At 34.3% G+C, this 11,681-nt stretch overlaps 2 protein-coding genes across 2 annotated transcripts; one reads left to right on the top strand and one right to left on the bottom strand.

The window, feature by feature from the left end:
• Positions 1 to 682: 682 nt before the first annotated feature.
• On the top strand, positions 683 to 6,018 carry LOC120070344 (putative threonine aspartase). Its single transcript, XM_039022277.1, has 11 exons — positions 683 to 968; positions 1,315 to 1,365; positions 1,990 to 2,110; positions 2,283 to 2,367; positions 2,772 to 2,853; positions 2,982 to 3,111; positions 3,215 to 3,372; positions 3,455 to 3,618; positions 4,423 to 4,546; positions 4,619 to 4,723; positions 5,590 to 6,018. The coding sequence occupies exons 1-11, from the start codon at positions 825 to 827 to the stop codon at positions 5,680 to 5,682; spliced, it is 1,257 nt and encodes a 418-aa protein (XP_038878205.1). The 5' UTR covers positions 683 to 824; the 3' UTR covers positions 5,683 to 6,018.
• Positions 6,019 to 7,163: 1,145 nt separating this feature from the next.
• LOC120071133 (bifunctional protein FolD 4, chloroplastic-like) lies at positions 7,164 to 9,956 on the bottom strand. Its single transcript, XM_039023249.1, has 5 exons — positions 9,537 to 9,956; positions 8,808 to 9,133; positions 8,210 to 8,446; positions 7,921 to 8,088; positions 7,164 to 7,712 (listed from the first exon to the last, which is right to left on the bottom strand). Exons 1-5 carry the CDS (start codon positions 9,724 to 9,726, stop codon positions 7,542 to 7,544), a joined length of 1,092 nt encoding a protein of 363 aa, XP_038879177.1. The 5' UTR covers positions 9,727 to 9,956; the 3' UTR covers positions 7,164 to 7,541.
• Positions 9,957 to 11,681: the final 1,725 nt, after the last annotated feature.

Raw genomic sequence — 11,681 nt, 5'->3', positions numbered from 1 at the left:
ACAGTCATTTCTAAATTTTGGGAAAGATCAAATTTTGCAAAAAATTAGATAAGATTTGGGATATATATTGAATCTCGGTGTTGATTCTGTACGAGACTCCATTGTGAAAGCTCAAATTATCGAATTTCGGTGTTAATTATGCTCAAATTTCACCGAGAAAGCTCGAACTCGATGTTATTTTGCTCAAGTGAGATCCACATAATTATATGAATTTATAAATTAATTTATTGATTATCTAAATAATTTACCAATTATCTTTTCAAGTTTTTTTCAAATTGTGTAATATTTGGTGTGTGATTTTTTAATTTTGAAAAGATTTGAGAAGATTACATGACATTTGGAAAAATTAACAAATCTCCGTATGTGATTCAAAACCATCGATAAATTAGAAAAAGTTATTTTTTTAACAAAATCTCGATGATCGATCTCGGACGAGATAGAAAATTATTTTGACCATTTTTAAAAAAACGTGTTAGTTTTTTAACGTAAAAACTTAAACAAGTTACTTTTTCATAATTTTTCCATCTTCTTAGATCATCGCCAGATAGTTTTAATTCTGGATTTATTTTTAAAATTCTATTTTCGAAAGGTTCGGGAAAGTTTTGGGATAATATTGAAATATATAAGCTTTGTCGGTAATTGTTATAATTTAGTCAAAATTATATATTAAAAATTTTAAAAATAAATAAAGACTGTACTAAAAAGGAAAGAAGGGTAGCTTCAGAGGCGTGCAGTGCCGGCGTTTGACTCGCCGATTCCAACTACGGCTGCCCGTCCCGCCGGAACTCGTTCTTCCGCCTAACGTACTCTTTGATCGTTAGAAAATGGCCGCCAAGGCTCAAGATGAAGGCCATAGATTCTTCGTTGCAGTTCATGTTGGCGCGGGATTTCACGCCCCTTCCAACGAGAAAGCCCTCAGGTCAGCCATGAAACGCGCTTGTTTAGCTGCCGCTGTAGTTCTCCGAAAGGTCTGTTTCACAATCGTTCTATTCTGTTTCACAATCGTTCTAATAAATCAACCACAAAGACGCATTTTCAATTTTCACTCCATGGGAATTGAAATTATAACTACGGAATCTGTAGCTTTTCTCAATCCAGTTCAGTTTATTAGGCGAACCAGATTCATTGTTCGACATGATCATAGATATATATTTCTTTTTAATATGTTGTTGAAATGTATAGAGCTCTGGAGAAATTCACGAGGATGACAGCCATTTCCTGTTCTTATTTTTGAGTAGTTTCTATTTGAAGTTCATCACTATCTTGTTCGTTATAGCCTCATAAAATCCTTCTGGTATTGTTGTCTTGTTTTAGGGCTCAGGCGGCTGTTTAGATGCTGTTTCTGCTGCTATACAAGTTCTAGAGGTAGTTTTCCCTTTCGAATATGTGCTTTATTTTATTTCCTTTTAGTGTTCTAGTGTAATTTTACCATCGGAAATTTATGATTTGCAGCATAAAAATAGTTATTGAAAATCGTCAGTTTATAGCAAATGGTCGTTGTAAGATTGATGGATCACTGAAATCAAATGATTGACATGTTTGGAAGTGAGTCTAAAATAGTCAAAATCACTCGTAAAATGCTTTTAATCATTTAAAATCAATTTTAATAATATGAAAAATGTGTTTAGAAGTGTAAAATCAAACATTGTATTGATTTTGAGTGATTAAAAGCGTGTTTCGGAGTGATTTTAAATGTGACAAAAGTAATCTTAACAATTTTAAACTCACACCGAAACATGCTCGATATCTAGTGAGAAACAGTGTTTGTACTAGTCTTGCTGGGATCGTGTCTTTTGGTGGTACCGCTTTCATATATCTTGTAGGTGTTGGTTCTCTAATTGTTTTGTCTAACACGGGTACCTGTTCACTGGAATTCTTAACGTCTGCTGCTGGATAACATGTCTTTGAAAGCGGAATGTGATGCTAGTATTATGGATGGTCCAGAGACAAATGCTGGAATTCTTAACGTCGCTTTCATATTTATTGTAGGATGATCCAGCGACAAATGCTGGACGAGGCTCCAATTTGACCGAAGATGGTCAAGTAGAATGTGATGCTAGTATTATGGATGGTGATACAGGTGCTTTTGGAGCTGTTGGTGCAGTGCCAGGTTTATCATTCTCTAATGATGAAACTATATGTTATCTCTTATCAACATTGGCTTCTGGGTCATTTTGATCTCCGGATATTATATGTAACTGCATCTTTGTTATGCACATTTTAATAGTAATGTACTTATTCTGTTAATTTAATTGATATCTATCATATATTTTCTAGACCAGGTGTCCAAAATGCTATCCAAATTGCTGCTTTACTGGCAAAGGAACAAATACTGGGATCGCCTTTGATGGGCCTCATACCTCCGATGTAATTATTATTGTGAAATTGCATTGCTTCATTTTCTTTTCTTCCAATGGTGCATTTTTCTATTATACGACATTGTTTGTCATGTGATAGATCTCAGTTGGTTGGTGTTACGTAATTACAGAGAAAATTAGCAAGGAAACACCAAAATAGTCCCCAGACACAATAACTTTAGCACTTCCATAGGCTGAGTACTCTCCTTCCTAGAGCAGGCTCCAAGAAAAAGGATCTTGCTAACTGAATGTCCATGTACGGAAACAACCCACATAAAAAATACCTATGTGACCTATTTTAAAATTTTGGAAAACTACGCATTGTTTTGTCTATACCAAGATTTGAACTAGTATCCCGCTTCATTTTGAATTTTCTTCTAAAATCCAATCACCAGGAAGGTTTTGTTTGTGCAGCTTCCTAGTTGGTGAGGGTGCTCGTACATGGGCCAAGTCCAAAGGCATCTGTTTGCCAGAAACTATTGCAGAGGCTAATGAGGTTCCATGAGTTACTGATGCATATCTTATGTGATTTATCTAAGCATTCTATTGAAATTCTTTAATTATTAACTCATCAATGTCTTACATTGTTGTGTGAGTCATCTAATCTTTTGCCTACACATATAGTGGTTGGTGACAGAAAGGGCAAAACTTCAATGGAAAAGATACAAGTCAATGGTTGAACGTGCAAAAAAAGAGAAAGGAACTTCTAATGTAACGCATTCTTGTAGTCCTCAAGATATTGCTAGAATATCAGGTTTGATCATCTATTTTTTATGGGATGCTGTAATAAATTTATCCTATTTTATCATCTCTTCTCATCTACTCATACTAACTTTTTTTTTGTTTTGATTGTGTAGAAGTCCAATCACACAATCCACTGGAAGGCGCCACATGCCAGTCATCAACGCTAAGCGATGATGAAAAGGATTGTATTATGGACACGGTTGGTGTTATATGTGTTGACAGTGAAGGACATGTCGCATCTGGGGCCTCAAGTGGTGGTATTGCAATGAAGGTGGTTGATGCCTTGCCCTTACTACATAGAAATGTATTTTCTTGATTATATAAGAAGGATTTTAACAGATTTTAACTTTTAGGTTAGTGGACGTGTGGGATTAGCAGCAATGTATGGTTCTGGTTGTTGGGCTTCCTCAAAGGGTCCATTTGGGGCTCCCTTCATGGTTGGGGGTTGTGTTTCTGGTGGAGGAGAGTATCTCATGAAAGGATTTGCAGCTAGGGAATGCTGTGTATCATTATCACTGTATGTTTTTCCTCTACCCAGGATTATGTTTTCAATTTATGTAAAGTTCCAGTTGAGTTTCAGTGCTAAGAAACATTTCATTATCTCGAGTTTTTTTTTTTCCCTCTGAAACTGCTTCTTGTCCAAAATGCGCGTATGCAGACTCTAGAACTTTGACCACAACCTAAATCTAGCTTTCTATATTTGTACATTTTGTAGAACTAAGCCCAATCATCCGTATTCATTGTTTAGTTATTGTCAATGTACTTTGGATGAATTTCTTCTGATGATTATATGGTGTGAGGTTTTTGTAGAGTGTTCATGACTTTATTGTAATAGAATGTTGGCAATATGTATTAACTAGTTAGGAGTTTTTTTTTTAAATAAAAAATTATTGAAAACTATTTAGGAAGTTGTTAGTTGGAGGATTCAGTGGAAGGAAAAAATTGTAAAGCATAATTCCGACGAACAGAACTTTTCATTTTTTACTTTTGGTTTTAAATTTCAAATGAGCACCCAAGCTAAAATTTGAAGGCACATACCATATTGGTGTTTGAATTTAATAAGTAATTTGAACCTAGCAATCGTACCTTCATTCGGTCTAGAAAGTTGTTAATATGTTAAGAGTAATCAAGTTTGCTCCCTGATAACATTGTTTGATCATGATAAGATAAATATATAGTTGATTAGATGATGTCCGTCTCCGTTGCTTCTTATTCTTGATTAGGGTCCTTACTGTTTGCACATTAAAAAAATATGTGCTTATTAGTTGATCCTGTGAAGTCTATTATATTTATTTGGTCTTGTTATGTATGCTCCACTCAGATCACAGGCAGGTCCCGCCTCTGCTTGCATGAAAGTTCTACGCAATTTTGTTCAAGAAAGCAGTCAACTTAATACTGATAAGAGTGCTGGGATTTTGCTTGTCCAGGCTGATGCTCCTAAATTGGTGACCTACTGGTTGAACACTTTTTGTTATTTCATTTAACAATAATTATGTATCTAAGTATTGTTGCCACAGGCCCCAGGAAATCCACAGAAGTTGAAAGCTGTGGAGATTGCTGCTGCTTATTCTTCCCTTTCATTTGGAATGGGTTACTTTGCGAGCTCCATGGATCGACCGAAGGTATTTATTTAGAGTTGTCTGATTCCTGATTGACTGATCATGTTAACTACCAAGAAGAATCCCGAAGGTCTTTTCAAGTTGGTTTTAACGTTTATAAACATTTAAATGTAACAGGAAGATCCAAGTCTGTTTAATTTAGGTAAGTCCTTAAGGCAGGGGGTTATATGCACTAACGCACATTAGGTCAAGCTCATAAAGTTACGAAGTCCATGCCCTGGAAGGATAGAGAAGTTCTAGAGAGAGAGAGAGAGAGAGAAAGGTCAGAAGCAGAGAACAATTTAGAGAGAAAATTTAGGGGGTGTTTGGCACATCGGCTTCATAAATTGGTATTAAATGACTCAACTCCACCAATTTCAACCGTGTTTACTATTGAAGTTTGCATATTTATCGAGAAACTCCATCTTCCCATCTTTCTCTCCCTTCTTTTAATGTTTCTTAACTCCAGACTAAACAACTCTGCATCCCAAACATAATCTTCCTAATGACTCAACTCAATACCCAAACATCTCTTAGTAAGAAATATGTTAGTGAAAAGTAAGTTGGAGTCCAAATGTTAGAGAAAAGGAGGCTACTTTGTGAGGTTTACATAAAAGTATCAAAGAAGTAAAAGTGAGATTTTGAAAGACGGACACTACAAAACCCTTTTATCTAAACTGTACTTAAAAGTTCTAAAATATTTGTTCTAAAATATTTGTTCTAAAAGATTCGTTCTCATCCGTCTCAAAATTCCTAGTAACGTCTACTACCTTGCGGTCTTTGCAGTGTTGAGATTATTCGTCTCAAAGCATGCATCTTTTTATATGAATATTCAAAGAATCATAACACTTTTGGTTTATTATTTATTAGCCTTTACTTTCTCGTCTCAGGTGTCCATTTTGCGGAGTACAAAACAGAACAGTAAGATGGGAATTGATCATTTTGAAGCACGTATAGATCTTTCGGATAATGGGAAGAATTAAGCTATTGCTCTTTCTTTCTCCATCACGATGCAATTCTACAGAGAAAAGGTCACAATTGTAGAACATTCGTTCTGTTTTATTTATTCTGGTACAATTTGAGGATGCTGACAAGGGCATTGATTAAACCAAACAAAAAAGATAGGTTCAGATCAGATGCTATTCTAATGGGATTCATAGATGGTGCTATGTCCACATCAAATTTCAGGTTTTAGTTTTTAATTCATTGGGTGAATTATGGATACGCCAAAGTCAAAAGAAGTGAAATTTGGTACTGTATTTTATTTGGTTAGATGAGCAAATGGCCATGGAGCATATCTTGAAGTGTTCTTTTCTCTACTGTGAAAGAACTTGCTGGTGAATTTCCTACCTGTGAAAGCGGCTACTTAGAGGCTTAGTTACTTTGGTGTCACGTCAATTTTTTCTTAACTAGCTAACGATCAAATTTGTCAAAGACTATTTAGAATTATTTTTCAAACTTTAAAAGTGTTAATTTTTTAAATTTAAGAGAAAATAGGCATTGACTTAAACTTTAGGAATAAAAAGCGCATTTTGCCTTTCCATTTTTTATACATTCAAGTTTATCTAATTAAAAACAGTTCTGGCTTAATGGTTGTGTATGCACCTGGTGTTGGATGCAATGGCATGTTTTTATTGTGATCTGATTGCTTGTTTCTTTGCACGATTATTTTTCTTCGGTTGTTTTACATTGTGGTTGGTGTGCTTGTCCTTTTGACTCTTGTTTTGGCTGTCTTTTTTTTTTTTTTTTTTTTTTGCGCCTTAATCTCGTACTTTAAGGTTTCTCTGTTTTTTAGGTATAATATATCTACCCCTGGAAAGGAAAAAAAAAATCAAGACACAAAACAAAAAGGTCTTAGCATTCAAATTCATGGGTTTGATCGGGCCTGGCAGCAATTCAGTGGTTGCTGAGGTTGTGATGGTGGGAAACTGATGAGACTTCTGTTCAAAGATAAACAAAAGGTGAACGGTTCAAGTATTAAATTAAAAAAATAATTGGTTAATTTAATTTGGATAACTTTGTCGACTAGAGTGGATTGGCTTCAACTTTAATCAATTTTTTATTCAAGCTTCTACCTTTTAAAATAAATAAAAATAATAAAAATAATGCTGGTTGAGATATGATTTTAGCTATACACCAACTTTAGATTAATTAATTTTAATAATATGAAAAATTAGCAAAAACTAATCTAAATTTTTAATAAGACTGAAAGTGTATTCAATAAAAAATCAAAGATTAAAGGTATAAATTTTTAAACTCAAACGTAAAAGTAAAATATTTTGAAACCTAGAAAAACCAAAATATACTTTTCCCAATCATTCATGACACTACCATCAAGTGGTCATCATTCTACCCGTTTACTCTTCATTACCTTTTCTGCTGAAATATGCTCCGACAACGAGAAATAAATAGCTGCAAAATTTATTTGCATCATGCTGACCAAATATTGAAAATGGCTGATAACTTGCCAAATCACGTCCTGTTTTAATCAGTTTAATTTATTATAATTTGCATCTCTAACTAGAGTTGAGCGTCAAACCTCTCACTTCGAAGTTAATAATACAAACACTATGTCCATTGAACTATTTCCGCACATTCCTAAGTAACTACAAAATGCGTAATCCTATTCCCCTGTGGTTATTCAGAATAGAAAAGACCCAACAAATACAAGGGTTGATGATACTCAACACAAAACAATCTTCACAACTCATTCTCCCAAAAGAAATTAAGTTAAAATTGTGACTTGAAGAAGATATGAGGTCACTCGCATGGGAGGTTATTTTACCGCTTAGTCCTTGCTAAAGGGAAGCTTTCCATAAAATCATAATAAACTTCCAAAATTTCACTGGAAGTTATGTGTTCTTTTGGCTGCTGTAAGTGTGTTGGAGAGCAGCATTGCTATCGTCATCGGCCCAACCCCACCAGGTACAGGAGTAATGGCTGAAGCTATTTTGCTAGCCTCCTCATAACAAACGTCTCCAACTAGCCGATACCCACGAGGACTATTTGCATCCTGTCACACAATGATAACAAGAAGAGTGAAATATTGAATGTCGAAAGACCATTCAATTTAGCCATATGTACACGAACACACCGCAAAGATCAAAGCTATATAAATTAATGTAAGTACTATTTTTTATTTAAATAAGAAACCGGGAAAGAAAAGCCAACCTAGGGGGGGTTGGGTAGAGAGAACTCTCCAACAAAACTATTTTGCTCACCTCTACTGGATTAATTCCAACGTCGATAATAACTGCTCCGGGCTTTATCCAACTGCCCTTGACCATATTGGCTTTGCCAACTGCAGAGATGATGATATCAGCTTGTCTTGTTAACTCTTCAGGGTCTTTGGTCCTAGAATGAACAACGCTGACTGTTGCATCTTCTCCCTATTCGAAATGACAAATGTTATAAGACAATATCTCAAATCAACAGCATTGTAGGTATTGAAGTCAATAAATGAAATTGATAGAATGACACACGGATAATAATTATCAAATAAAATCTCACTTGAAGCAAAAGAGCAGCTGGAGTTCCTACAATATTGCTTCGACCAATTACAACGGCTCTCTTCCCTTTGATACTAATGTTATATCTATGCAGCAATTCAATACACCCTTTTGGCGTACATGGAACAAACAATGGTTCTTCACCTCTCATTGCAAGACGACCAATGTTTAGCGGGTGAAATCCATCTACATCTTTCCCAATGTTAACAGCATGCAATATATTCTGTTCATTCATATGCTGTCAAATCAATGAAAACATGAAGTCAATTTGCATATATCTTTGACCTTCAATTGCTAATGTAATACGAAGCATTGTACCATAAGACTATTACAGCTATATTTCTAGATTTTAAACAAGGGAAAATCCAAATTCAAACTCTCATCTACCTTTACATACAACATAGGATAAGGAATGTGAGCAAAATGAAGACACCAAAAAGAATTATTTGATAAAAAGAAGCAGCCTCTAAAGAAGACCACAGCTTATTTAAGATAACAGATAATTTAAATTTAGGGGGCCATTAGTAATATGCTAAGATAGTATAGTAAATTGTGACGAGAATTATTTGGCAAAAGAAATGAAGTTTTAGTGAACGTACTTTAGGTAAAGGTAACTGAACAAGGATGCCATGAACATGTGGATCATCATTGAAGTCGGATATATACTTGAGTACTTCTTGCTCGGTACAATCTTCAGGCAAGTTTACTTCGAAAGATTTAATACCCACAGATTCACAAGCTTTTTTCTTATTTCGTACATAAGTTGCAGAATCCTTCCTATCTCCAACAAGGATGACTGCTAAGCCTGGAACAACACCAATGGCCTCCTTCATTCGAGATACTTCAGCAGTAATCTCCTCTCTAATCTGCTTCGCCACCAATTTTCCATCAATCACTTCTGCAGTTGCCTCGGTTGAAATTGAAGCTGAAACAAAAAGAAAAGAAAACAATAGCCCAGAATCTCTTACAAAAAGATCTCCACGGCTTTAAGAAAAATCTATCTGATGGCTTTTCCATGGTCATGTTTACCAAACTAGAATATTCTTTCTCATCACAACATACATGTCTACACAGAAGTTCTTTAGAAGTTGCAAAGCCAACATATAAAACTAAAACAATTAAACGCCATTTCAGAATCAGTTACACCGAAAGCTAGAAAACGTGCAAGTAGCCGCAAAAGTATTCCAAAGTTTCCACAAGCTCAAAAAGCAAAATTAGATGAAAATGAAAACCAAGATCCTCAAAACGTGAAGCTCTAAATAAAATCATCACTATACTTTTTCATAACAAACATGAATAGACACGCGCGCGCGCACACAGACGCATACCCGAGATGACGGGCAAAGTTGAAGTCGAAGAGCGAGAAACGAAAGTTCTAGGAAAGGCAGGGTGCGAAAGGCCAAGAAGACGGCGAAAGAGAACAGCGTCATCGGAGCTTCGAAGCCTGGTTCGAGTAGAGGGAAAAAGACGAACAGCGGCAGAAGGGGAGCAATCTGTGAATTTCATTGATGACGCCATTAGAAAATGGCGTAAGAAAAATCTGCACGTTCTGCTTAATATTAGGAACTACAGAGGTATAAAGCGGTGGAGGAGCGGCACCGACGTAGAGGACGGCGGAGAGTACGGCGGAGTATACGGCGGAGAGGACGGCGCGGAACTCTTGAGAGTTTGAGGGGGACGGATGGCTGAAAGGAAATGAATCCCTAGAGCGGCTGAACACTGACTAAAACTTGGAGGCTGGTTATTAAAATTATTATTATTATTATGGTTAAATAATCCAGGTTTTATTTTTTAAGTAGCTCATTTTGGCGTTGAATAATCTTAGGGTTAAAAGTATGGATCTCCATTTTGGAATTTATAAAAACTATTTAAATTCATAATTAAGTTATTTTTATTTTCAAATAAAAATAATAGATCTGATCATTAGTATGATATATTTGCAAAAATGGTATCTGAGGAAATAAATTATAAGTATTTTGCAATTGAGGAAGAAATGAGGGGACTCTGACCCCGGAGTTGGTGGAAGTTGCAGAGAAAAACCACTTCTTTCTCATACTCATTTCGTAAAGTATTCTATCTAATTTAACAAGAGCTATCAAATATTTAGGGGATCATTTTCCTCAACCCATATGTGTTTCCGTAGGTCTTAGTGTAACGGGTTGTCTAGAAATATACATACTCATATTTATTTGTCACGTCATGCATTTCATGTCATTGTCTTTGTCTCGCTTCGCTTTATTTAGATGTGATTCAAGTGGTTTCGAAATATATAGTTTCAATCTAAATTAAGCTGCAATTCTCATGAATCAATAGTTTGGATTTGTAGGTAGTAACCAAACAAACAAAACAAAAGAAACCTCATTTCTTTAGATAAAAACAGAATCGAAGAATTTCTTGAGAATCCTATAAGATCCATTCGTTCTTTTTCTTTGACAAATGGTCAGAACTTCATATGGGTTCGAACAAAGATATTGATTAGATTTTAAACTCTCGGATTATAGATATATCAACATATGGACAAATTTCAATCTTTCTTGCTTCAATTATAAGTTTAGTTTTAAAATTTTGAGTTGTGTATTTTAATTTTTAGACGTACCTAGAACTATTTGTTTAAAGACCAAATAAATACAAGAACTAAACTTGGATAATGGTAAGAAAATATATCAAAAAGAAAAAAAAATAAAGCAAATTTAAATGAGAAGAAGAAAAGGAGATGGTCACTTGTAAAATTTAGAATAGAAAACAACCTAGTAGGCACAGTTTATGTTATTTAATTTTGGTGTGATGAGTATGTTTGTAATATGATATCATTAGTTGAAACTTTAAATATGTTATTAAAGTTTTTATATATAAAAATATAAAGCTTTGAAAATCATGGACTAAACAAATACCATACTCAAAAAAAAAAAAAAAAAAAACCAACATCTTACAACACAATACCTCTGAGAGATTGCCCTCAGACTAAGGAGTGTCCACATGAGTTCGTTGAGGTGTCTACATAGGAATCAAAACCTCTTTTATATTATGTGAGTTCGAATTGTTCCATTTAAATGAACGAAAAGAAGAAATTTGAAATTCTAAGACAAATTCTTGAGTAGAGTATCACATAGTAGGCTTGTACATGGGTTGGATTAGATTAGGTTGATAGGGTTTTTTGGATCAACCTGAAAATGACCTAAATAAATTTGGGCTAAGTCAAGTTATAACTTAAATTTCTAAAATATATGTAAATTTCTTTAAACAAATTTCTTTATAATTAAAATATATGTAACTTTATATATAACGAAAATCTCATAAATTTTAAATTATAAATACTAAATATCTATGATATTTATTGCAAACTTTAAATAAAAATAAATATCATAACAATTTTAAAAGAAAAATATTAAAAATTCATAAATTAATCAATACAAAGTAATCAAACTTTAAACAAAGAGATATATATATGTGTGTATATAATTTGAATTAAGTTG

This window comes from Benincasa hispida, chromosome 1 (genome assembly GCF_009727055.1).
Source record: "Benincasa hispida cultivar B227 chromosome 1, ASM972705v1, whole genome shotgun sequence".
Lineage (NCBI taxonomy): Eukaryota > Viridiplantae > Streptophyta > Magnoliopsida > Cucurbitales > Cucurbitaceae > Benincasa > Benincasa hispida.
This window is presented reverse-complemented; position numbering and strand designations above follow the sequence as displayed.